This window comes from Toxorhynchites rutilus, chromosome 1, assembly GCF_029784135.1.
Source record: "Toxorhynchites rutilus septentrionalis strain SRP chromosome 1, ASM2978413v1, whole genome shotgun sequence".
NCBI classification, from domain to species: domain Eukaryota; kingdom Metazoa; phylum Arthropoda; class Insecta; order Diptera; family Culicidae; genus Toxorhynchites; species Toxorhynchites rutilus.
The window spans coordinates 195,365,934-195,392,795 of NC_073744.1; the positions used below are offsets into that span (position 1 = coordinate 195,365,934).

At 40.4% G+C, this 26,862-nt stretch overlaps 3 protein-coding genes across 4 annotated transcripts in view; 2 read left to right on the forward strand and 1 right to left on the reverse strand.

The window, feature by feature from the left end:
- Positions 1–160: 160 nt before the first annotated feature.
- LOC129773130 (dynactin subunit 4) lies at positions 161–21,872 on the forward strand. The gene is made up of 3 exons (XM_055776701.1): positions 161–352; positions 413–1,596; positions 21,529–21,872. Exons 1-3 carry the CDS (start codon positions 224–226, stop codon positions 21,761–21,763), a joined length of 1,548 nt encoding a protein of 515 aa, XP_055632676.1. The 5' UTR covers positions 161–223; the 3' UTR covers positions 21,764–21,872.
- A 2-nt stretch (positions 21,873–21,874) lies between these two features.
- LOC129773233 (40S ribosomal protein S14) lies at positions 21,875–23,058 on the reverse strand. Its single transcript, XM_055776828.1, has 3 exons — positions 22,953–23,058; positions 22,450–22,691; positions 21,875–22,210 (listed from the first exon to the last, which is right to left on the reverse strand). The coding sequence occupies exons 2-3, from the start codon at positions 22,684–22,686 to the stop codon at positions 21,992–21,994; spliced, it is 456 nt and encodes a 151-aa protein (XP_055632803.1). The 5' UTR covers positions 22,687–22,691; positions 22,953–23,058; the 3' UTR covers positions 21,875–21,991.
- A 2,845-nt stretch (positions 23,059–25,903) lies between these two features.
- LOC129773119 (rab11 family-interacting protein 1) overlaps positions 25,904–26,862 on the forward strand; it is a 57,528-nt gene continuing 56,569 nt past the window's right edge. Inside the window, exon 1 of one of the 2 annotated variants that reach the window (XM_055776682.1) lies at positions 25,904–26,551. In XM_055776682.1, the coding sequence (XP_055632657.1) occupies positions 26,521–26,551 (31 nt within the window). In that variant the 5' untranslated portion in view covers positions 25,904–26,520. The remainder of the gene's footprint in view (positions 26,552–26,862) is intronic. The other variant, XM_055776690.1, reaches the window with a different exon arrangement.

The window sequence follows — 26,862 nt, forward strand, 5'->3', positions numbered from 1 at the left end:
TTCAGGAACTGTGACTTTAAATCACACTTTTTCCAAATCGCTTAGTTACTAAAAGTTCATTCCAAATTCAATATCGCATTTTAACCAATTTAGCTTCATTTGTCACAGTGTGATACGAAAAGCAAATACGAATGAACTATTCATCTGTCACTGAGTGAAAATAAAAACAAAAATCCTGGTGCGACACGGGAAGGTCTAGTTCGCTTTGAGAATCGTTGAAAATATGGCTTTTTTCATGTTTCCAAATGTCGTGGAGTATGCCTGCGTTTGCGGCTTACTTAATCCGTTGACGAAATTGTATTTTTGTCGATACTGTATGAAACTCCGTTGTGGATTTTGTGTTTGCCATGAGGTGAGTTTGTTTCTATCGCACTTTTGATGACATCATCGACGATTTTCCTTTTATTTGCAGGTCGATTCACATTTTTGCTCCAATTGTTTGGAGAACATTCCTTCGTCTGAAGCCAAAATACGGAAGAATAGATGCAATACTTGCTTCAACTGCCCAAGTTGTCAGCACACACTGTCGGTACGTGCCTCGAACGCTCCTGTGCCAGCAGTGACTGCCCCTGGTAGCTCGACTGATAATCAGAAGAAGGAAAGCACCCCGGAACCAGCTCCGGCGAAGCAAGTCACCAGAAAAATGTATTACTTAGCTTGCTTGAATTGTCGTTGGAGCTCCCGGGATGTTGGAATTCCAGACCAAACTGTTGCTACGGGACAGTGGCCGGAACCTGAGTACTCCAACGCCACTCGATTTGCAATGCTTCTCGAGCACTACCAATCGGTGGTGTTGCATGAGAAGCAGGAAAAGCAGGAACTCTGGCGACGCAAGACACCCAAGCAGAGCAAGTTTCCGAGTTTAACCGATCGCACCGGGCTAACGGTATCGATGATTCGACGACAAATGGGTTGGACGGACAGCAAAACCCAAATAAAAGCGACACCGTCAGCGATAAATAGGTCGGTTGCCAGTGAGAACGTAGCTGAGCTTCCTCTGGAGATCTTAACTAAAGAAATCAATCTGAAAAGTATTACTACAGTTCAGCAACGATTGTCGCAACCGGCTAAGCAGCCATCCACTGTCAACAAACTATATCCACAACACAAATTGTTATCAATCAAGCGATCGCTCCGTTGCCGTCAGTGTGATCATAATGTAATCAAATCAGAATACAATCCGAGCTCGATCAAGTATCGGATTGCCATGTTCGCTACTTATCACGTTCCGGAAGTGCGCTTCGTCAAATGTGACCCACTCAAAGCGGGGACTGAGTCAACGCTGGTGCTGAAACTGATTAATCCAACGATCAATGATATGACTATCACTATCATGGAGCTACCGACTGAAGAAGACGAAAAGTTAATGATTGAGGAGTTGAAGGCTGCTGCTGAAAGTAGCGCCTCTTCTTCGCTAATGATTAGTGGATTGAGCTCGAGCTTAGCAAAACAGGCCACATTATTGGAAGATCCACGGATTGTCGAGCCGAAGGTCAACGGAAGTTTTAGACTGCCCGATTCGTCGTTTGTTATCAATCATCGAGATGATTCGGCCGAATTTGACGAAGTTGTTCAATCGAAGTTGGAGGATCCCAAGTAAGACATTTCATGATGTGTAACTATTTATGTTTTTCTTGATTGTTTATCTGTAAGGCTCACTCGCAGAAGCTTTGCGGAGTCGTTATTTCAATGTTGTATTTCATCTTAAATCTAAAATTAGAAGGATTCGACCGATTACTCGCGGTGTATTCGAGGTTAAGGGGGCAACAATTTTTGTGGGATTGGTCAGGTTTGGGATATGGAGATGAGATATCGCTGTCCCAAAGGAGAGTTGCCAGACGCACTGTAGCATTGTGCCTTAGAATCAGGGATAGCATCTGGTGTGCAGCATTAAACAAAGGCATTAAATTCTTATACTAGGTTCGAGGGTTATCCGTACATTGCTAAGCTGCGTGATCGATGTCATTTAATCTGTGGAGATGCACATCTAGCGAATAGTAGTTGGACATAAGTCTACTCATTACACGAATGAAGTCACGGCTTACATCCAGACATTTGAACCACGCTTTCGAAGAAACATTTGGTATAATTGAATTTAATCACCGTACAACACTTCCAGTGTCCTAATCGGTTTGCCAACTCAAAATCATCGTATGAAATCTGTCTATCTAATAATTCGCCTTTCTTTGTGAGAGTGTCTGCCTTTTCAGTGCCAGGATTAAGCATTGAGAGGGGACTCATGCAAATGTTATCTTATAAGATCTTTCGATCAACGCACTCATCCTCTGCCTCACTTTTGTAAGGGTGCCTACGAGTTTTCATCGACAGAAGAGCCTCGAGCGTCCCAGAAAATGAAGTAATGGTCTGCAGACTTGTTGGAGGTCATACCCAATGCGAAGTCGATTGTTACCAGCTCAACAACATAAACGGAACAAGGTTCCTGCAGTTTACGGAAGACGCAAGATTTTTCATTGAAAACACCGAAGCTAGTGGATCCATTGGGGCGAGACCCATCAGTGAAGTATCGTTTCATGCAATTGGCTTGTTGGTACTTTTCATTGTAAAGATAATGATGATGATGACCCACCTCATACCCCTACAAAAGTTTGAACAGGTCGATTTATCTAATAGACAGGTATGGATTTCTGTTATTCGAACATTATAAATAGGCAAAACATGTCAAAGAATAACAGTGGTCCCATTCGTATCGACATTAACATAATCATGTTCTCAACTTCGGAGCCAACATTTTTTCAAGGCACGTTGAGAAAATTTCCAACCGGGAAGATCCTTGACTGATTGGGTATTAAACCCAATATCTAAAACAGTCTACTTAGAACATGACGGAGAAACACTTCCTTGCGGCACCTCGAGTGAATTGCCGGTGGTATTGGCAATAGAATCGTTGAAACAAGTCTTTTGAGTTCTGTCGCACAAATAGCTTTCGAACCATTTGTACGACATTCTCACAATTCCATTGCGCCTCAAAGTTTGTAACAACAAGGACCTAGAAATTGTTTCAAAAGCGCGTTTAAGATCCAGAAATACCGCAAATATAGTTAGTTTCCTTCGCCTCGAGTGTCTCTTTCCATTTTGTTAACCCCAGATTCAGCTCGGTTTCACAAGAGTGTTCCTCTCAATATACTGACTGTTCTGGTGTTAACAACTTGTTACTATCTATAAAATATATCAGCTGATCTTTCACAACAAATTCTAACATTTTTTCTAATATGTGCGACATGTTAATAGGATGGAACTCTTCGGCTTTATCAGTCCCTTTAGCTTTGTGGATTGGAATCACAAGGGGTTCCTTCCAAACCTTTGGCACGTGCCTAGTTTGTAAAGATTCACTTATCAGGCCCAGTAGATCGTGTCCAATAGCATGAAAGTAACCTTGAATCACTTTTGCGTTGACATTATCGGTACCAGTCGATTCTTGCAATGAAAAACAGATATCTTTCAACTCAGCAAAAGTGATAGGTGGAAAACGATCTAGTCTGTAATTGATAGTAATCGGCTGTATTATTTCGTGAAGTTCATTGTCCAAATCAATACTTTGGTTGACCGGCAGAACACTGTTGATGAAATAACTGTTGAATTTATCTGCAATAGTTTTGTCTGACTGTTCTTCGACTGTTCCATTGTTTTTCGATCCTCGGAAAACAATAGGATGCGGTATACCATTTTTAGAATTTAATAATGTGTTTAATATTTTCGATAGTTCTTATTTTGATGTTCATCGATTTTCCTCCGTTAATATTCACATCTATTTTTTTTTCAAGGCCTGCGAATATATGTTCCGCACTAAGGTGTACATTAGAGTGTCAATGGATGTATAGGAAAAAAGTAACTCTGGACATTTCTGGCCTAAAATGTTCTCTGGGATGTCTACTGCAAGACGGGTCTATGGTACTAGGTGAGGCCGTTTCGTCACTAAGTTGGTTAGGGGAGCGGTATATGAAAACAGTACGGAAGAAAGCAGAAGGGGAATTATTTGCTTGTAGCGTGAAAGAGACAGACTGATCACGAGCGAGCTTCGCCACTAGCGTATTGTGTATTGTTTACAAACAAAACACAATAGACTTCCAAGATGGCTGAAGAGTCGTTTTAGCAAGTTGGCCCACCTTAGGATATACTTCTAGGCGCCTTGGTCTACTGATACTCTGATACTCCATTCCAAAGTTACAAGCCAATTAGTGGACCTAAGTATTTGCGTTAGGAGCGCGGATCCGCAATTGAAAACGCGTTTTATTCGGAATCATGTTTGAAAACTGTTGGAAGCATTACCTCCGGAACGGTCCATCCGATTTTGATGAAATAGTTTTTTCCAGATTATCCACTAAATTTCCTGTCATCGTGCATAGGATTTTTGACGTAGAACTACGTCTGTCATTAAGAGTTCCAAATCAGAAAACAGGTCACGTTTTTATGAAATAAAGTTTTTTTTATCCCATTTATTTATTTATCAGGCTCATTAGCATTTTATCTGTAACAGAGCCGGGGTTTTTTATCGTGTACATGTACATATGTTTATGTTTCTATAAATTGTAAATTACGTAGTTATTCTATAACAACACAAAGATGGTCAATTGAGGGCCCTGAGTTTGAACTCACGATCGATCGCTTAGTAAGCGAACGCGTAACCAAGTGGCTACGAAGACCCCCTGATGAAATAAAGTTAACGTTAATAACTATTTTTGCCGCGTACGGATTTTGGCGATTTACATACCAAACGAATCGGAAATTCCCTAAGATTTGTTTGATATGCTATACATTATAATCCCATAGTCTGTATATGGTTTAAATTAATGAAAATCGGAAGCATTCCCATTTCTTCATACATTTGTCTGAGACGAACCAGCCCAGGAGGCTGAAAGTCTCAAAAATAAAAAAATAAAAAAAAATCATACATTTGTTCTGTCCATTTGTGTGCTTTCCCGAACAGAGCTGTCAATAACAAGCAACTTATCGACGAGCAACGAAGGGGGAATCGTAGGATGTAAAGTCTCCGTGAACGAAGGAAAAGAAGAAGAACGAAGGTGAATATTTGCCTAGAATATAAACAGAGAATCTCGCTGAGGCAAACTTTCATTCTTCGTGAGGAAATCGACTGAACAAAATCGTTGCTGGGCGAGCTGGACGGCGAGTGATCGAATGGCTTTCTCAAGGCAATTGGGGAGGAGTAATATTGTGGATAAAGTAAAGTTTTCCAAGGGTCTTTTTGAAGGCAAGGAAGGAACGCAAACTTTCAGTACCGTTCTGTATTCAAAGCAATGAATATCGCTTGTTCTTCTTGTTTTGCGTCATCACATGTCTTCGTTTCGGATTGAGCTGTAAACGCGACCAAATTACTCACTCGCTGATGTCTCTGGCATTGCAAACATTGCATCAAACTGACGCCATTGCATTAAAGTTCTGAGCTACACAATTGTGTGGGTAATCATCAAGCTAAGCTATCGTCAGCTCACCAAGAAAATAAATGTTCTGGAATTTTGTCAGTGATTTGGTTCGCATGACGGTAGGAAAACTTTCTCCACAAAGAATGACAGCTAAGCTAATCTGAACTGGCAATATTAACGGAAAGGGCTTCTGTTGAGAAGACCGCAAAGCGGAGATGTGTGTATATTATATTTAGTTGCTTCAAGCCATCGTATATGGATATTTGTATGCGTACGTGCGTGCTTCATAACCCTTACGTAAAAATAGTGCATCTTCGCTACGCTGAAACCCCATTTTTGTATCTGCTCTCGTGTGCATTGGCCCTGTAACAATGCAACAATCGCCTAATTTTTTATGCTATGATTGAAGATTGTTTGGTGTTGCAAATTATGCAGTCGTAATGATAAATATAAACAAGGAGGGAAGATAGCGGGATAGAAATATTTACGCTAGATTCATTACTAATATCTCTGCTGAGGCAAATATTCAGCCTTTTTCCAAGCAGTTAACATTGTTTATTTTCTATCATCAATGCGTTAAACTGACGCTATTAATTTATTTAGGCTCGCGTGCCAGTCGCAAAACTGCTTTCAACTAGGATTTCATTTGCGGTAATTTTGATCATAATGAAGCAGTGCTACTCTTTTCGTGGTTGTTGAAATTAACAGATAGAGTTTATTTCATTTATTTAGTCACCAAGAAAGTTAATATCGCTCTGGAATTTTGTATGTGATTTGGTTTCGTTTCCCAGTAGCAAAACTTTCTCCACTAAGGATGACTGCTGCGCTTATCTGCGAGCACAGGAATGAATCATCAAACAATTATCGCCAAATGATTCTACAATACGAAAAACATTTTAAGGCGACAAAACTGGTACAATAGTTATTTCAAAATTTTCGTTGCATTATAAAATAATATCCGCAGTCATAAGCAAGCGACCTAAATTAAACCACAGCGTAGTTCTACGTCAACAATGCGGTCGTGTCTTGAACATAACCTCCTATAATTTTTTTTTAAATTTTTGATTTTGGTACTGAGAAAAGAGTCTCGATTGATCAATTTTAGAAATGTTTGTTTTTCTCAAAATAAAAGATCTGACATCACCGATAATACCGAGAAAAAGTGACAGAAGCCTTTTCAATATACCAAATAAAACATTTCAATGGAACTCGTGTACTGAAATAAGATATTTAGCTCGTCTCGACCAGGGGTATGACTAAAAAGTCAAATCCCTCATATTGCCAGTGTACCGGTTATATTCTCATGCATACACAAACACCGTGACACGCTGATCCGGCGAACTTCGTCTCGCCCAAAATATTTGTTTTATATGAATTCTTTCGAACATTCACATTTTCTCATTAAGCGAACGTTCGTGGGTTCAATCGCAGGACTCTCCATTGATTAATCTTCTAATTGGCCCTCGACAATTTCATTTTTCTTTAAATTTTCTATTCTATCAAAACTCGTGATAATATAAATTTATTTTCAAACACAATTTTGGCTCAAGATGTTTAATTTAATTGCAAATAACATGTTTCTCCGTTAAATGGAACACATGTTCGATACAGAAAAGACTTTCATCCATGATTTTTATATTCAAAGTACACTCAGCTGAGAATTGATTGCCATTTTCACTTCACACCAACGGAACACGAAGCTTAATTCCGCAAATCCGAAATCCAACAACGATGTCATTGTAGAACAATTGTTTTCAACCTTTTTTGTTTCATTCCCCCTTTACGAAAATTGATCCCAGTGCTTCCTCCTATCAGTATTTTGTAAGAAAATCTGTACTCTCAATAAAATAATAGTATACAGACAGTTCTCAAGTTATATTCGCAACAAATTTGATTTTTTACTTGTATCTGATTACAAAAAAGACGGGTGGGTAATGTCAGGGACATAACCGGAGTGACGTAGGACTATACAAAGGGGACAGCTTTTGTTAAATATATATTTTAAATATATTGTTTTATTTTCTTCTCCTACTTGAATACCTACCTATCTACCTGAAAATGGATTAGTTCACTGTTTACTCTTTATGAATATGTTGATGGTTCTGAACAGAACCTTTGGTGTTGTGTTTTTGTTATCACTCGATATTCCCACTCGCCACAGCTTTCACAGTTGGAAAATTTCTTCCTATCCAGCTTGTGACATGTTGTTCAGTAAATTACATTTAATGCGACGTGCCGGAGAAACACTTTGCCACTCACTGAAACTAATTGTTGCCTTGATGAGCGCCGAACCGAAGCTGCTCTGTTCTTGATGCGGGTTTTCTGATTGTCGTGAGCAGCTTTGCAAGCCAACTCGAGCACTCCGACGGCCGAAACTCTATAATCGCTGTTAGGTATACTGGTGCTCCGGCACCAATCCGTTCGGCCTAGTTACCCTTGCGGAGCAATCAGTGAATGCGACCAACAGGAAACTGGAGACTTGCACGGTTCGAGTGAGACTTTGCCTTTCCCTTAACTTGTCCTCCTTTGTTACGTCCACGATGCCGATGCCGTACAACCACACGGGTTTACGGTTTGAAAGAAAATATGATATTTTTTTGGGGTCCGCGTGTTTTATACTCTAGCGGTACACACTCACAGGATAGAGACAAATCGGCAGACTCAGCCTGAGGGGCGAGTCCAACGAGACGAACGAATGAGCGTTAAAAGGGAGCGATGGCAAAAAAATACATTCATTACGATTTGTTCGCTCGTTGGATTCACATGCAGGCTAAAAAGGGTCCTTTTCAGGATCACAAAATTATCTTCAATCTAAAGAGTTTATTGTTTTGTTGTCACTCGATATCCCCATCTTGTTCGGCTAAACCTTTCTGTTTAGCGATTGCATTTGCCACTCGCCTCAGCTTTCACAGTTGGAAAATTTCTTCCCATCCAGCTTGTGACATATTTTACAATAAATTACATTCAATGGCACGTCGCATTACCACCACTCAGTATCGGATTGGAGGTAATTTTAACCTGTAATTGAATATTTGCGAAGACAGTGGTACAGTGTCGGCATTCAATGTGGGGTCATAATTTGGACCCCGATCTCTATGTTTACAAAAATGTCCAACTAAATATGTCGCATTACAGGTCCGTCCAATTAGCTAAATGTCGAGATAAGTGTAAATTACTGTACTTTCAATCTAGAAGCAATTTAAGAATTGGTGAAAATCAATAAGCTCAGAACAACTGCCAAATTCACATACTCAAACAAATGATCTCCTGGCAAACAAATTATGAAAAAATCAATTTGTGTTTTATTATTATTTTGGATATTGTTTTAGAAAGCATTGAACAGTATTTCCTAAACTCTTTTTTGGAAGGTTTAATGGTCCTGAAAAGCGCCTTGTTTTATGGAATGGTTCCAATTTAGAAAACTTTGTACTCGTGGTTTTGAAAAAACCATTTCGAACGCCCTCGATGCCGCCTTGTTCTGGATTTGCCACCAAAGCAGATTGATAAAAAAAAACATTTTTTCTTCTGCTACCAGCTGCCGTTTTGCGATTGCGTTTGCCACTTGCCACTCGCTGCAAATGCTAGTTGTCTTGATGTCCTCCGAATGTGTTCTGATCCGAATGCAGTTTTTTAATCGTCGCGAGCAGCTTTACCAGCTAACTCGATCACTTCGGCGGCCGAAACTAAACACGGTTCGAGCGGGATTTTGCCTTTCCCTTCACTTTTCCTCCTTTGCTATGTCCTGACATGGCTGCTTGTGTTGGTTTGTTGATGTGATGTGATGCGAAACAATGTGGTGTACGGTTTGGATGAGAATGATCGTTACGGCAGCGGAGCGGGGATTTTTAAGCTGACTGGCTGGCTCGAGAATTACGCATGTGTGAGACTGCGACCAATGTTTCGTTCATTTTTTTCTTTTTCCTTTCCAATCGTGCTTCATTCTATTTCGCTGCTGCTCTGGTTGCCCGTTTTGGTCGGTACGATTTGAGGAGCACAAAATGGACCAATCAAAAATGGGCACATAGTGCATTTTGACATTGCTTGATATTTCACAATTATTCAATTATTTATCTCAAGAAAAATGAAATGTTATTCGTTATGATAGATGCGTAGATATATTTCCTATCAATTGATGCAAAAACCTTTGCGATCTATTGAGAAATGCTCGAGTTATAAGCGTTCCAAATCTTGCAATTTTTCCTACTTGTCCAGTGCCTAGATTTCCATTTCACCCCCTATATCTTCCGGTTAGACGTAGTCCTACGTCAAAAGGTACCTGAACTGCGCCTAAACGACTTCCGTCAAAATCGTAATTCTTGAGAGCGTTTTCGAAAAGCACACATCGGGCCTGATTCTCGAATACACTTCACGGTGGAAACGAAATAAACGGCACGCCATTGAACTACGTTTTACGAGTTAGTGAAGTGTCGAAGATAATAATGAGTTTTCAGGCTGAATGTGCACTTTTCAAATAAAACAGGAAGTGGGTTATATCTATGGTATAACCGCAAGGGTGACGTAGGACTATCGTTGATTTAGAGATCATTTGTATGAAGTTGAATCTGAATTCATTCTGAATGAATGAATATTTGGAGAACTTCGAAAACGAGAGCGTTACGTTGGAGGCACAAGGTTTTATGCATCCAATATTGGATACGGAAATATCCTACTGATGGGGAAGAATAATCTTCAGAAGCTATCCTGTTGATTGCGATTGATTCAAAAATCACAAAACCTAATGTATTTGGTCACAGTGTTACATGGATAGAAAACATTAAAATAAACTCTTTCATATGAATGTAATTTTAAATTCCCAGAGGAACTGGCAGATTATTTTCAGTAACGATTAGATATTTCCACATTTTCCTCGATACTGGAAGCCCACCAGTGGTTAATGCTAACTCGATAACCATCTGTTAATAGCACTTGATTGAAACATATTTGGTCACAGTGGTACATGGATAGAAAACATTCAAATAAACTCTTTCACATGAATGTATTTTTAAATTCCTAGAGGAACTGGCAGATTATTTTCCGGATCTTTCTCGATCCAAACGGAAAGAATTCCGTGCGTGTATGTGTGTGTATGTAGCGACTGCTTCGAGATCTTCCCGGGGAACCGTTTGTAGCATCACTCTCCTCCTGATGGATTCCCTTCTGGCCTAAGGTGCACAAACAGGCTCTTGGTGACACCGTTCATCCGCGCTTTCATGATAAATGAAGAGCTTCACCACAACAGCGACAACATGCTCCAATCGCTGTTCAATTAGAACTGAGTGGATTTCCGAGCGGCGCTCGCTTATATACCGATTGGTGATTTCAATAGCCTATTTTGAAAGCAAATTTAAGACTATTGAAACATGTTTTTGGATCAGAAAGTAACAAGTATAGAACGCGTAGACATTTTATCTTTCGAATGAAGTGTTTATCATACCATTTCGTTCAGTTGTTTAGGAGCTATTAACACTCAAAATCTCGGTCTCCGGCGTAACGCTTTCGTTTTCGAAACTTTGATTTTACATCCCGGTATAGAAATGAAAGGCGTAGTCCTACGTCAAAAAATCATTAATGAAAATTAGCTTCTTCGTATCAAACTGGTATTCAATGTGAGTGGAAAACTTTGTTTCCTTCATGCGATAGAATGATCTCATACAAAAATTTTATCTGAAGATGATTTGATATTATAATGATTAGTTTAATGGGAAACTGATCTCGTATCCAGATGTCGACACCGTACCGTTGACATCGCGGATACGTTTCATTCCGTTTCCACCGTGAAGTGTATTCGAGAATCAGGCCCATCATGTCATCTTCGATATCCATTCTGTTATGGTGTTTCCATCAGCAGCATTGTAGGAAATCCAGATTCACATAAATACTACGCAAAAGATAACAACGCTCGTAACGCTGATTCAGCATATCAGGATACAAATCGATCATTTGTAGATCGATGAGTTTGTTCTGAGATTGGTTCGAAACTTTCGTCACTACCAGTCGGAAAGGATTTCAAACCTTGTCCAAATCTTGTTCTTTGATATAAGGAAAATATGTTTCAAGTTTACCATGTTGTAAAAAATCTTGACAAATGTTGTACAATTTCCTTTTGAATGGTCTTCTGCATTGTTTCGTCGTCTGTTTCATCATCATTTATCGAAGAAAGTCTTTCAAACAGCTGTTCAATTGAACATTACATTTCAGATTTGGGTATGTTTGCCGAGGATCGCAAATTTTCGCATATCCAAGAAGGTTTTGTGGCTTTTTTGCTAATCATTGTCATCTTCAAAACGAAGTAAATATGCAATATTCTCTTGCACCATTCCCCCCTTTTGATGACCAAATTCCCCACTATGGGAGATTTCCCAACCGTTTGAAAATCACTGTTGTACAACTAGATTCTGTTTTTTTAACTTTCCCTCAAAAGCTTTTCAAAAATTTTAAGTTTTTGTTCTCATCAATGTTATGCGGGGGAAAAAATACAGAGGGCTCAAACCGGACCATCCCTTCCTTGAGTTTTCCGCTTACCAACACATTTGGCCTTCCATTCTTCTTCACAGTCTATCGCAAAATTAAGTATACACCTCATGCGGCTTTGTTATTTTTGAGTTTTTCGGGGTTAAAAAGTAAATAATTAAATGCGACTCATATTCATCGTAAAATTGATCCATTTTACTCTCATGTAGTGATAAGAAAAAAATTAAAATTGTCATATTTCTATTTCATACTTCATATACAAACAAAAAATCTCCAATTAAGACGTGACAAAATTGAGTGCTCAGTTTATGTTTTTCTTGAAAAGAAATTTCAAATCAATTCATAAATATTATCAGATAACAAAAATCAATCCCCTAGTATCTGGTATGGTCCCCCTTTGGCGTCCAGCACTTTCTGCAAGCGCCGTGGCGAGATTCCTGTACACTGTAGACGGAAGTGCCTCCCAGATCTCCGTAATCGTCGTTTTGAGTTCCGCATTGTCCCCTGGATTTTTATTCTTCAGGTGGTTCTTGATTTCCCACCATAGATACTCAATAGTGTTGAAGTCCGGTGTTTGTGGAGGTGTTTTGAGTTGATTGGGACATTATAGAGCAGGTATTCCCGCACGATGAGGTCAGTTTGCTTCGAGTCATTATTCTGTTGATAGTAGTAATCACGAGGGAGACCCAATTTCAGAACGGGAGACTGCAGGTTACATTTCAGGAAGATCAATTAAGCCATTTTGTCCATCGCCGAATCGATAAACTCCATGGTTCCAGATCCAGAATCCGCCATCGTTTGACTCTCGCAGTCGTGTTTTACTGTGGGAATCAAATGCTGAACCTGGAGCACCGATACTGGTTTCCTCCACACCATCTGTCTTCCATCCGATTCAAAGAGATTGGTTTTCGGCTCATCCGTATAAAAGACCTTGTTCCAGAACTTCTTAGGTCTGTTTACACATGCATTAGCAAACTATAGTCGTTTTTTTCATATTCATCTTTGAGATGAAATAATTTTCATGGCCAATACGACCTCTCAGATTGTTCCTGTATGCTGCTCTCCGGACAGTATCTACGCTGACAGGTCTTCCAATGATGCCGGCCACTTCGGTTGTCAATTTAGGTATGTTTGTTATAGGGTTCTTTCGCAATGTTCGCATAAATACTCGTTCATAATCAGAAGACAGGATACGTTTGCGTCTTCTACTCGGGATATTTTCCACGGTTCCTTCGTATTTCCACTTTATTTGCTGGAAAGTGAGTTCTTACGACTATATCTGCTATTTCCTGCAATGTATTTCCACGACAATTCATATTTATTATCATTGTACGTGAGCTTGAGCTTGAGCTTGGGCAGACTGTACAATTCGTAGTTGCTCTCCGTGATTGACCTGAACCTACCAAATAGCACAAAGAACACACAGAATGACGCTTGGGACTAGCAAATCATTCTCGTTGTGCAATTTTCGGTTATTCGAGCTCTAAATGGTCAATAACGACGCCGGCCAAGTCCTTACAGTCACCAGGGGAAGGGAAGGAATGTTAGTATGATATTCGCCGCCCGAAGGCCAGAAGGGTCGCCTCTATAGCGTGGTTCCCTAGCGAATCTCATGGGAGGGATAATTGTTAGTGGGAAGAGGTATGAATCAGGATTCACTGTGGTAAGTGATGTGATTATGTATACCTAAATTATTGACCGCTTGACGAAACGAAAATCAAAAAATCCTATAAAACATAACACGCGGGAGATATTATCTTTAAATATCTTGAGAAAGAAAACCTGTGGTATTAAGTGGACCGGCTATATATTCTACTATTCACCGCACGCATTTTTATCGAAGTCCAATCGCGATAGTGGAAAGTTAACTTTGGGAAACCTGAGAAGGTAACCGAGAGAATTCCGGTAATAGTCGGGCGTACTGTTATAGTTATGTTGTGAAGGCATTCCGAAATATGTGAAAAAATTATAGACCACCTAAAACTGTGTGGAAAACAAGTAGAAGTAAAAAATCGCCTGCCATCCATGAATACCACAGAATATCAAACCCACGTACACATAAACATCTATGGAGGAGAAACAAACTATAAACAAAACACACAGACCTATTTTGCATTCCTAAAAATAATGCTACCATCCGTTTGATGTACCGTCGATGGGGGCGAGACCAGGCCAAAACGGAGAAAGCCACTACTAACAATATCCCTACAAATACCGCGAATACTTCCGAAAGCTGCGAACCGCCTAGTAGGAGACATATCCTCAACACTCCCAACGCACAGCACTCAACTGCAGTACAAATAGTTACCGTTGAATAACTCACCAAAGTTTGATGTATTTACACATCAAACCCTGATGAATCACCAAACAACAAGCACCCGCACCACAGCTAAGCTCTATGCATCGAAAGCAGTGAAAACATGTCTCCCACCAAACGGCTCACAGCTCTCAAAAATACCCGCAATACCCGCCAAGACAATACCAACAGCAACCTCATTCGTTCCGGCCAAATCCCATCCCCATCGACGGTATGTGAGAATGAGGGGAAAATTAATAAACTTAACTGACGACGCCGCCGCCCGATCGGCTCAGCCTTGCAAGCAATTCCCTGTACGGCAGTACTACCGCTCCGCTCTCGTTATTTCCAAATAACACTCGAAGTATCTCACAGCTCTCTCCAAAATGAACAGTTTCTTCACACATACACACGCATCTAAGAGAAGAACGTCACAGGAACGGGGCAAGCCCGGGTGTTATATAAAAATGTTAAAGAGGATTGAAAAGAAATCAAGAACTTAGCTCTCGATGTGACCATCGTATAACGCCTGCACATTCTGCCTCGGTGATACATTCACTGCGATATATGCACACACACAACCTGAACTAAACATGAGGAAAAAAACGCAACAATTCTGAGCCTATTCGATGAATTCAAGTAACATAAAATTAACACCATCATATCTTGAATTTTCTAAAAAAAAACAGGAAGTGGGTTATATCTATGGTATAACCGCAAGGGTGACGTAGGACTATCGTTGATTTAGAGATCATTTGTTTGAAGTTGAATCTAAATCCATTCTGAATGAATGAATAAATGAATATTTGGGAGACTTCGAAAACGAGAGCGTTACGTTGGAGGCACAAGGTTTTATGCATCCAATATAGGATACGAAAAACCTTGTTCTGAAGAATAATCTTCAGAAGCTAACCTGCTAACTGTACTTGATTGACAAATCACAAACCCAAATGTATTATATGGATATTTTATGGATAGAAAACATTAAAATAAACTCTTTCACATGAATGTAATTTTAAATTCCCAGAGGAACTGGCAGATTATTTTCAGTAACGATTAGATATTTCCACATTTTCCTCGATACTGGAAGCCCACCAGTGGTTAATGCTAACTCGATAACCATCTGTTAATAGTACTTGATTGAAACATATTTGATCACAGTGTTACATGGATAGAAAACATTCAAATAAACTCTTTCACATGAGCTTGAGCTTGGGTAGACTGTACAATTAGTAGTTGCTCTCCGTGATTGACCTGAACCAACCAAATTGCACAAAGAACACACAGAATGACGCTTGGGACTAGCAAATCATTCTCGTTGTGCAATTCTCGGTGATTCGAGCTTTGAATGGTCATAACGACGCCGGCCACGTCCTTACAGTCACCAGGGGAAGGGAAGGAATGTTAGTATGATATTCGCCGCCCGAAGGCCAGAAGGGCCGCCTCTATAGCGTGGTTCCCTAGCGTTTATCATGGAAAGGATAGTTGTTAGTAGGGAGAGGTAAAAATCAGGAGATTTATGTTCCGGATCTTAGCCGCGGAAACTATCCTTGGAGTGGACAGAAAACTGGAACGTGTCCTAGATGGTTGGTTGTAATTCAACTAGATGGATTTAATCCAAAGTAGATCTTTCTGGATGGATGCCAACGTATAAAAAAAAAGGTTGACTCTACTCAAACACGTCGTGTTCTGAAGATGATCTTTATTAAACTGGATGCTGAATTGGTACCGGATACAATAAATTATCTCCCTTGAGGTTTATAAATTTTCTTGATTATTCGGCGATTTATATCGGGAGAGTAAATGTGTAGTGAGAGTAGCTTCTGTTGTAATATTTCACTTTTGAAATATTTCCCTCGCAGTGTAATCTAGTACCACAATGTGATTTTAAATTGGGAATAGGAATAGGCAATATATCGAATAATTTAGTTTCTAATGGGCTGCCGCAACATACCGGCCTCCGTTGAAAGGAACTTTCAAACATGAATCCTATCTAACTATGTCTGGTTTTGGTCAATTAGGATTGACGAAGTTGCACTGGTTGATCTGTTAGCCTCGATGACATCGTCGATCGGTAGAGGACAGACTTCCGTTATTGCCCGTCGGTAACTTCCATTTGCGGTTCGAACCTGGATGACCCTTGTGCGACCATCCCTGCCAGGGAAGGCGCTTTCGATTCGGCCCAGATTCCACTTCATTGGAGGAGTTGATTCGTTCTTCAGCAGTACCAATGTTCCAATTTTGATGTCTGGATGAGCCATCGGCCATTTCTGTCGATCTTGAAGTTGACCAACATACGCACTAGACCAAACCTTCCAAAAATGTTGAATCTTCTGTTGCATTTTCTGGAAAGAAGTGAGGCGATTAATAGGAGTTTCGCAGAGATCAGGCTCAGGAATCTGGAATAACGGCTCTCCAACTAACAAGTGCCCCGGAGTGAGAGCAACAACGTCAGCAGGATCGGATGACAGGGGTGTGAGAGGCCTTGAATTCATGATTCCTTTAATCTGGGTAATCAAGGTGTTGAATTCCTCGATAGTGAGGAGAGTATCCTTCATGATGCGATACAGATGGTGCTTGAAGGTCTTAACGGCGGCCTCCCACAACCCTCCAAAGTGCGGAGACCGAGCTGGATTAAAGTGGAAGTTAATTCCCACTTTGGTGCACTTGTTTGTGAGATCTTCAGAACGGTGCAGCTCATCGAATAGCTGTTTGTGCTCTTGCAGCTGACGATTCGCACCAACAAAAGTGCGTGCATTGTCGCAGTACACGTCAGTTACGCGACCGCGACGTGCCACGAAGCGTTTCAAAGCACTTAAGAACGAACCCGACGTCAGGCTATATACCATTTCGATATGGACAGCCTTGGAGGCCATACAAACGAATATTGCAACGAAAATTTTCAGAGAATTGCCCCGACGACTCGGCGGGCGAACGTAAAACGGACCGCAATAGTCCACGCCAGACTTCGGAAACGCGCGCGACGGAGTCACTCTCGCTGCCGGTAATGATCCCATGAGTTGTTGGATGCTCTTCGGTTTGCAGGAGAAGCAGATCAGGCATTTGTCCACCACTTTTCTCACTAAATCTCTGCCTCGAATGGGCCAAAACCGCTGGCGTAGAGTATTGAGAAGCATTTGTGGTCCACAGTGTAGTGTGTCAATGTGAGTTCTCTTGGCAATCAGGTGAGTCAAATGATGTTTCGCTGGAAGTATGATGGGGTGTCGAGTGTCGAATGGAGCGTCCAACGCTTCCAAGCGCCCATGTACTCTCAATAGCCCTTCTACATCTAAGTAAGGGTTGAGTTTTTTCAAAGACGATTTAAACAAAAAATTCCTTTGCACAGGTCCAGGATATCGGTGCAGAAAAGCAATTTCTGACGAAAAGGAATCTTGTTGAACTTGTTTCACCAGCAGTTTTAGTGAATCGTCTAATTCTTTCGGTTTGAGCGGACCAACTAATCTGTTTTCTGAACTTGTGCGGCAATTGTAAACAAACCTTCGAATCCATGAGAGCGTTCGTTCGAGAGTAGACAAAACCGAATATTTGTTGATCAGCGAAAGTATTAGGGGAGGCGAGGTTGTGACCAACGATACGGTTCCCCGAGTTTCTTGATTTCGAATACAATGGTGTAGTGGCGATAATTCGATTATATTAGTAGGCCAATGAACTTTCTCTTCCATCAGGAATGGTGGCCCATGCCACCAGAGTTGATCGTCTATTATTTGTGCAGGAGAAATGCCGCGAGATATATGATCAGCCGGATTTTGCTCTGAAGGCACATATCGCCATTCGCTTCCATGAGTGAGCCGATGAATTTCGGCGATCCGATTGGACACATACACTTTCCATGTTGAAGATACTGAAGCTATCCAATGAAGCACAATGCTTGAATCAGACCAGAAAGTGATCGAGCAAGAAAGTTCAGTATTTTTCTTTATTGTGTCGGCTAGTTGAGTGATGTAGGTAAGTGACGTGATTGTGTAAACGCGACAAATAAACTCTTTCACATGAATGTATTTTTAAATTCCCAGAGGAACTGGCAGATTATTTTCCGGATCATTCTCGATGCTGAATGGCATCCAAACGGAAAGAATTCCGTGCGTGTATGTGTGTGTGTGTGTAGCGGTTGCTTCGAGATCTTCCCGGGGAACCGTTTGTAGCATCACTCTCCTCCTGATGGATTCCCTTCTGGCCTAAGGTGCACAAACAGGCTCTTGGTGACACCGTTCATCCGCGCTTTCATGATAAATGAAGAGCTTCACCACAACAGCGACAACATGCTCCAATCGCTGTTCAATTAGAACTGAGTGGATTTCCGAGCGGCGCTCGCTTATATACCGATTGGTGATTTCAATAGCCTGTTTTGAAAGCAATTTTAAGACTATTGAAACAAGTTTTTGGATCAGAAAGTAACAAGTATAGAACGCGTAGACATTTTATCTTTCGAATGAAGTGTTTATCATACCATTTCGTACAGTTGTTTAGGAGCTATTAACGCTCAAAATCTCGGTCTCCGGCGTAACGCTTTCGTTTTCGAAACTTTGATTTTACACCCCGGTATAGAAATGAAAGACGTAGTCCTACGTCAAAAAATCATCCGACTACAATTGAACATCGATTTTTAACGTAACTAACACAGAAACTCAACCGACATATTGTGATTTTCCCGCACGGCGGATAAAACCGAAACACGCGTTGACATAATTTTGCACGACGAAAAAAACAAACGCGGAGCGAACTAAAATACGTCTACACCCGAAGACTGCCCGCTCGGGACTCGTATCAAATGGTTGCTTGGTAGAGGCTCATAATCCAGAATTCCTGCCCAATCTCACCAGTCAGCATGATTTTCTTCGGATAGAGACCGGGTTTCATATACCGATTTGATATGTTAAGATGTTATATGCTGCGAAATATAACGGAACATGTATCTTTTTTGCTTGGCTCGACATAATTTTTAGTGGCCAACATTCCTTTCATTTTTTTCGTTCCTAGTCTATATTTTTACCCTTCGTTTCATTAAGATTGAATTGAGAGAAAAATCGTTCAGCCGATCTTGAGGAATGTGGAAGAATTGATAAGCATGGTATAATGGTATAAACTCTCCCAGAATGGAAAAACCAGCCTGTGACCGGATCCTTTGATCGTTAATATTTTTTCCATAAACCTGCAGCACTCTCAGAAATTCAAACAGTCAATTACAGAAAAATCTATATTTAAAATTTATCTGTATTCATAGTCCATGATTCGGACTGACTATTTACTCGCCAAAAAAGAAAAGCATATCAGCAGAGGAAGAATTGAAGATTGTTTTCAATTTTTTATGTTATTTGGTTCGTTACTATATTGACTTTGAAAACAAAATATTTCTCTTGGATAATTTTACACTTTGAAACGTATTCCTTCATCAATAACTATTACTCCTACATACACATCATCCTCCCTAATCAATCCTAATCTATCTTCAATCCTAATTTCGTTATAATTTTTTAAATTTGTGAAATATTCTGGTTTCATGAAATAATCCAGCACTGTTTTGAAAACTTTTACTTCAGGGTTTACATTCTGGAAAAGCTTAAGGGGTGTGTCACATCAAATTGCGTCACGGAAAAAACGCTGTAGAAATTCGCCCAGTAGACCGATCCTTTTGAAAATTTTAGACAGTAAAATAAAAACTATTAAACAACTTTTGGCATTTTCTTTTTATTGATACTTCGAGCCCAACCCCGTATGCTCGCACCTTCCTCTTTACCCCGTCCATAAGGTTCTGTACAACGTCAGGTTGTAGTTTTTTTTGAACAGAAATCCATTTTCTCTTGAAGTCCGCCTCCGATTTGACAACTTTTGGGTTCTTCCGGAGGGCCTGCTTCATAATCGCCCAATATTTCTCTATTGGGCGAAGCTCCGGCGTGTTGGGCGGGTTCATTTCCTTTGGCACGAAGGTGACCCCGTTGGCTTCGTACCACTCCAACTCGTCCTTTGAATAGTGGCACGAAGCGAGATCCGGCCAGAAGATGGTCGGGCCCTCGTGCTGCTTCAATAGTGGTAGTAAGCGCTTCTGTAGGCACTTCTTAAGGTAAACCTGCCCGTTTACCGTGCCGGTCATCACGAAGGGGGCGCTCCGCTTTCCGCAAGAGCAGATCGCTTGCCACACCATGTACTTTTTGGCAACCTTGGATAGTTTCTGCTTGCGAATCTCCTCCGGAACGCTGAATTTGCCCTCTGCGGAGAAGAACAACAGGCCCGGCAGCTGACGAAAGTCCGCTTTGACGTAGGTTTCGTCGTCCATTACCAGGCAATGCGGCTTCGTCAGCATTTCGGTGTACAGCTTCCGGGCTCGCGTCTTCCCCACCATGTTTTGCCTTTCGTCGCGGTTAGAAGCCTTCTGAACCTTGTATGTACGCAGGCTCTCCCGCTACTTGGTCCGCTGGACGAATGAACTTGACAAATTCAGCTTATTGGCGACATCCCGGACCGAACTTCTCGGATCACGTCTAAACTGCTTAACTACGCGCTTGTGATCTTTTTCACTGACGGAGCATCCATTTTTGCCGTTCTTCACCTTCCGGTCGATGGTTAATATTTATTATCATTGTACGTGTAACAATATCTATTTCTTTCCTCTAACTTGCGATTTTGATAAAAAAAAATGCAAACACCAATAAAAAACAAAAACCAACACTGCCCAAGCAATGGCTAAGTGTTGACACCAATCACTGATGAAAAAAGTATGCTTATTCGAAAAGAAACTTACCTACAAGACTAATTTGTTCGGAGAAATTTAAGGTGTACACTCAATTTTGCGATGCCTAGAACAGAAATTGTTTTTTTTAGGTATAAACAATTAGCAAAAAACTTTTTTGGGAATTTTATTGCACGTACAGCTAGTTAAATGTGTGAGTAATAAATATGCATCAAAAGAATCAATGTATTCAAAATATTTCATACCAAATAAATGGAAAGTATCGTCAAATAGCATTTTTGTACACTCAATTTTGCGATAGACTGTATATAGATCATTCTTTGTGTGGACACCGACTGGACAACATCGTTGCTGGACGGGCTGGACGGCGAGGGATCGAGTGCCTTTCTCAAGGCAAGAGGGCGGAGGCGGTAGCGCTGGAGTAGAGTAGAGTTTTCAAAGGGCCTTTCTCAAGGCTAGAGACGAATGAACTGCAAAAGTTTAAAGTCTCTATAATACAATAGCTTCCTTGTATATAGATAAATAGACAGTTGGCGAGTTCTGATAGAAGTACTAGGAACTTTATAGCAAAAACAAAGAGTAATCAATTAATGAAGAGTTTTGCGATTGGATCGGCAGCTAGTTATCAATATACAAATAGTTTGTTTTTTTTGTAGATTCATCGTTTGGCGTAAAGCAAACCAAATAGCTATCAAATTGGCGGTTCAACCACGAGATGGTTGCCAACCGGATGATGACATCTTCATAGGATTCTCACTGCAGTACACATACGTTAATACGGTGGTTGAAAAGAGCGGCACCCCAACCAAAGGTCCGCTGATGCAAGCTCTTACCACCAGGGTTTATATCAAGCTTCCGAAGGCAACGTCAAACGTGACTGAATCTGTGTAAAAATATCAATCATTCATCATTTATTTATTGCTTATTGAAAAACAATGTAACCCACTCACATACGCGTATAATCTTGAAGGATTCAATAAAGTATCTCAATACAACCAAACATTTGTTGTCATCCTATTTTATTTTCCATATCCAGAAACAGATTCCAAATTTAAGAATACACTTTTCACGTACGGAATATTCCTCTGATGGAATCGCAAATCCAATAAAACAAGAAGCTTACAGACGACGACCACGACGACCTCCCTTCCGGCGGGTGGAATCCGATGGGATTGGAGTGCAATCCTCAATGCGTCCAATCTTCATCGAAGAACGAGCAAGGGCACGCAGAGCAGACTGAGCACCGGGTCCTGGCGTCTTGGTACGGTTTCCACCAGTGGCACGCAGTTTAATGTGCAAAGCAGTGATACCCAGAGATTTGCATTTCTCGGCAACATCCTGAAATGAGTGAAGTGTTCAGCTGTTACTTGCGTTCGTTATAAAAAAAACAAGATCTTGTTTCGTTCACTAAAAATCCGAAACAAATCGATTTTGTTGTCGTACTTTCTGGTGAAAGAGACTTCTTTCGCGCTCGCTGAAAACTTCCCGGAACATCGCCAACAGCAATTGACTCGCTCAAGCGGAAAGGTCATTCCGAGCGCCCAATCAACAACACCATTTTTTAGTCAGATATTTACCTGAGCGGCCAACATAGCGGCGTAGGGCGAAGCTTCATCACGATCCGCCTTGACCTTCATTCCACCGGTCACACGGGAAATGGTTTCCTTACCGGAAAGATCGGTAACATGAACGAAAGTGTCGTTGAAGCTCGCGTAGATGTGAGCCACACCAAATACAATTTCACCCTCGCGGACCTGTGGACCGAGCGAGACTTGGACTTCCTCTTTTACGGTTTTGTTTTTACGTGGAGCCATTGTTGCTACAAGGACAGAAATACCAGAGATTAATTCGTTAGATTTCTCGTTGATTAGAGGTTAACAGGCTGCAACACAACCGATTTGACACTCGATTATTTGTGCATGGCTTGTAAGATGGACTTTAACTATTTTCTCAGCTAATAGCAATCCTGTCGCAGCTGTATTTATCAAATATCACACATTATTGTTTAAGGAACAATTTGAACGAACCGTGAATCGAATTTTCAACTATTTTACCGGAAAAAAAGCAATTTTTATTTTACCTTAAAAAATTACTGTTTTGCTCTGGACAAACGGAAGTGTAGAAAAGGCTCGTTGTTGAGTGACGTTTCGAAAAGACACTTTCGGTAGGCGATTTCTGAATGTGACAGTTCGAATTTGCTAGAGAGGGCTCACTGAAATAGAACGAAAAGGCTTTTTTTCTGTACACTGATGAAAAGTATTGAAGTGTTTCTTTTTTTTATTTAAATTTTGAGGTGCTACATTATTCATTTTAATCTAGTCATGTGAAGTTAATTAAGCTTATTTTGCATGGGAAAAAAATTCTTGATACATTTTTCTCCCATGCATTGTCAAATGTTTCTCCGATGAAGGGACAAGCGTTTTGTTTATTTGGACTTTGTTCATTTAAGTTTTTGGCTGAACCAGAATTTCACCCAAGAAAGGTAATTCTTCTGCAGAAATCTTTTATTACTTTGTGAAATCTGATTCCTGCTAGACGCAGCTGATATTCGAAGGTAAATGTAAGAAATGTTCATTCGAAATATTTAAATTCTTTGCCTATTTCAGTTGTTATAAATAACTGCCACGATTTGAAGCGTTTTTTCAATAAATCGTTTAAACAATATTTTTCCAAGGGGATTCAAACTCCAGTTGTTTGGATTATTGAGCAACAGCTTTCTCGCACGGCTATCTGAAATATAATTCTTGAACAGTCAAAACTCGTACATATGATACGAAAATGATGCGGATAAAAACTAACTTTGGGCCTACTAGGAGGCGTTCTAACGTAATCTTAACATCCATACCTCTCACGCTAAAGGTCACGAGTTCAATTCTCACTCTCGACATTCCTCCAAAAATGGAAGTAAAAGTGACGAACTAGCCAAAATGTATCGAAAATCACTATAATATAGGAAAAAAAAAATTGGACCTGCTACCATCTACTCAAGATCAGAAGTTTTTGGTTTAGATTTCAACATACAGATTGTCATTTTTTAAAAACAGAACAGTGCAGCAGTGGAGGGTTATCGCCAAGTACATCACGAATGCTCCCGCTGAGCCCGTGTAAGTTCCGGATGTTCTCGTACTTCGGGCAAATACAGACGATGTGTTCGACTGAATTGCGAATCTCGCACAAGTTACAAAGAGGATGAAAGGTTGCCCTATTGAAGTTGTGAGACATGTTGCAATGGCCGGTTCTTAGCCTGGCCTTCGAATCTGGTTATGGATCCTTTGATTTTCCGGAGGAACATCGTTGCCTCAACGGACCATTCTTCCGCCCAACAAATTTTTGAAGGTTTTGGCGATCCATAATCTGATGTCGCCTAGCGGTGTTTTACGCTTTAAAAGTTGTTCAAGGTGTTCGATTCCGGCAAAAAGGTCGGCCGCTTTATTGGCGACTATGCCAATATGTCCGCAGACCCACATGAGGACTGCCCAGCAAACATTAAATCGTATAATTTTGCACGTGCCAAGTCATACAAGAAATCCGAATAAATCATAATCGCATATAATATCAATCAAAGTATGTATCGTGTATATTTGAAATCGCATTAAATGTAAAAACTCGATTTTAAATACCATTATCAAATTATGTCGCAATTCGGTATAATAAACATCAATTTTATGGTGCACATTGTCGTAAAATATATTTAATCCGCATCATATGCGTATATTACGCTGATGCAGTTTGTGTGTCGTATAAGCGTATAATTTAAATCGATTCAGTACTTTAGTAAATCGTGTTGCATGCTGAAGAAAATCATGAAACAGTAAATCATATTAAATCCTAATAAAGAACATATTACATCATATTGAAATGTCATTGAAATGCTGATGCACTCGAAAGTTTTAACCGCTGTTGAATTAAATTTCAGATAGCTGCGCGAGATAGCTGGTGGATGATAATCCAGACGACCGGAGTTCGAACCCACATCGGAGCAGTTTTCACCAAACATCAATCTGTGCCATTTTAAACATTCATATTCCACTCCCAACACAAATCAATCAAACAATTATTATTTCTTCAAACATAAATACTCATATATAAAAATGGCGATTCGCGAGGCTATAATAAACATTTCACGAAAATATTTTGCGCCATTTGTTTTATTTCTATGTCTTTAATAAATCGTATATGAGTATGGCAAAATTTGTATTTGGTGCTTTGACAATTCATGAATATATTCATATTAGATCGCAATCCAATTTCAACATAATCGTTATTAAAGCCGGTCAAAGTTGCATATTCATCCAAACAAATTCGGTAAGCATTTGCCATGTATGTATATGGCCTCCACTTTTGCATGCATATGCCAGTTAGGCGCATTATATGCCAACCAAATTTTAGGGCATATGATGTTATATATACGCTTGTTATGCGATTTAATGTTTGCTGGGATCGCTTCACGAATACGAACGAATTAAGTGCGCTACACATACAGCGTCACCGTCACCGTCCCGTCAACTATTCTCTTGGACTTATTTTGCCGACGTCAAAGTTGCCGATGATTGTGTATGTAAATCATGTGAATGCTACCATACGATTTCCATGGGAGAATATTCGACATTTCATTCCTTTATGTTGACTTCACGGTGACGGGACGGTGTATGTGTAGCGCACTTTATTTTGACCTATTTTGACGTTTGTTTCGCGTCAAGACAATGTTGCCACTTTTGCATATGTCGATTGGGTTTGAATCTAGAATGGATCTGAGAATGCACAAGTCGATCTCGTTCGGGTTGCAGAATTCAACATTGTGCTAATTTCAAACCAGATCGTGAACCAGAATAAGGGTGTATATGCGCTTCATTTCGTTTTCAACGTGAAGTGACGATCGTGATCACGCGTCCTATCTCAATGTTATATATTTATCTTGTATAGTTGTCTGCACCCTTCAGAAACACTTTCAAGTTGACGTTTATTCCATTTACTGTTTGCGATTACGATGACAATTTCCTTCTCCAACATACGCAATCAATCTGTGTGCAATATATATTTTACATAGTTTGATTTGTCACCTCAGTCTGTTAACATTGAAAGAATTCGTTCGCTTTCGGTTCTCCGTCCATTCCCGTGATAATAATCGTTTCGTCACCTCGATCGTCTGTGATTTATATATATATATTTTTTTTGAATAGTAACCCGTCGGAATTCGCTCACGAAGCGGTTCAAAATGCATTAATTGTCGGTTCTCAATAGTGGCTTAAAATAAGCGAAAACGGAGAAACTGAATGGTTGGATGACCAGCAATAGCAGCAGCAGCAGCTGTGGGCAACAGTGAAAATTCCCCAAGTACTGCAAAATATTCGCATGTTACTGTGAGGCTGAGAAGCTTCGGGACCGCAGGAAAGGGTGAAAATAATCACGGTACGCTTTTGTTAGAAGGCAGACGTCAGTGAAATTATCAGCGGTTCGTTGGTGAAGTTGGAAAGTGAGGTGACAAACAAGTCCTCTGTGTGTTGTGTGGCAAAAATTAATGGATGAAATTGGTGATTGCTAGCGTATTGAGAGCGTACACTTCGAGGAAGCAGTGCTGGTGTAGTTCTTGTGGTTAAGCAGGAGGGCACCTGCATCCGGAAGGCTCGCAAGGTGCGTCGCAGCGCAAAATGTGGAGTCCTACCCATATTCAAGTCACTGGTGAGTTGAGCACATACATTGCACATTCCTGGGCTGGTGCGTAACAATTGAAGACTTCATGCATTTGTGGGATTTTTGGTGTTTATTTACCTTATGACAAAGTTCGATGGGAGTATTTTTCTAGTGTGTGTACTTGAGTCAACATCTGTTTTTTTTTTAATTTACTTGCGTTACCTTTCTAACTGTAGATTAATCTACCCACGGGCTGAATACCGTTATGGTAAACTATGATAGCGGCTATGATACAAGCGGTTAATAATTTCCTTCAATCTCCCATATGGTCATTGATGTGTGACGGAGAGATTGAAAAA

Excerpts from the sequence above, each read along its gene's own strand:
- LOC129773130 (XM_055776701.1), top strand. The coding sequence starts at position 224 with ATGGCTTTTTTCATGTTTCCAAATGTCGTGGAGTATGCCTGCGTTTGC. Across the intron at positions 353-412 it reads GATTTTGTGTTTGCCATGAG|GTCGATTCACATTTTTGCTC; the intron begins GTGAGTTTGTTT and ends TTTTATTTGCAG. Across the intron at positions 1,597-21,528 it reads TCGAAGTTGGAGGATCCCAA|ATTCATCGTTTGGCGTAAAG; the intron begins GTAAGACATTTC and ends TTTTTTTTGTAG.
- LOC129773233 (XM_055776828.1), bottom strand. The coding sequence starts at position 22,686 with ATGGCTCCACGTAAAAACAAAACCGTAAAAGAGGAAGTCCAAGTCTCG. Across the intron at positions 22,211-22,449 it reads CCGCTATGTTGGCCGCTCAG|GATGTTGCCGAGAAATGCAA; the intron begins GTAAATATCTGA and ends CACTCATTTCAG.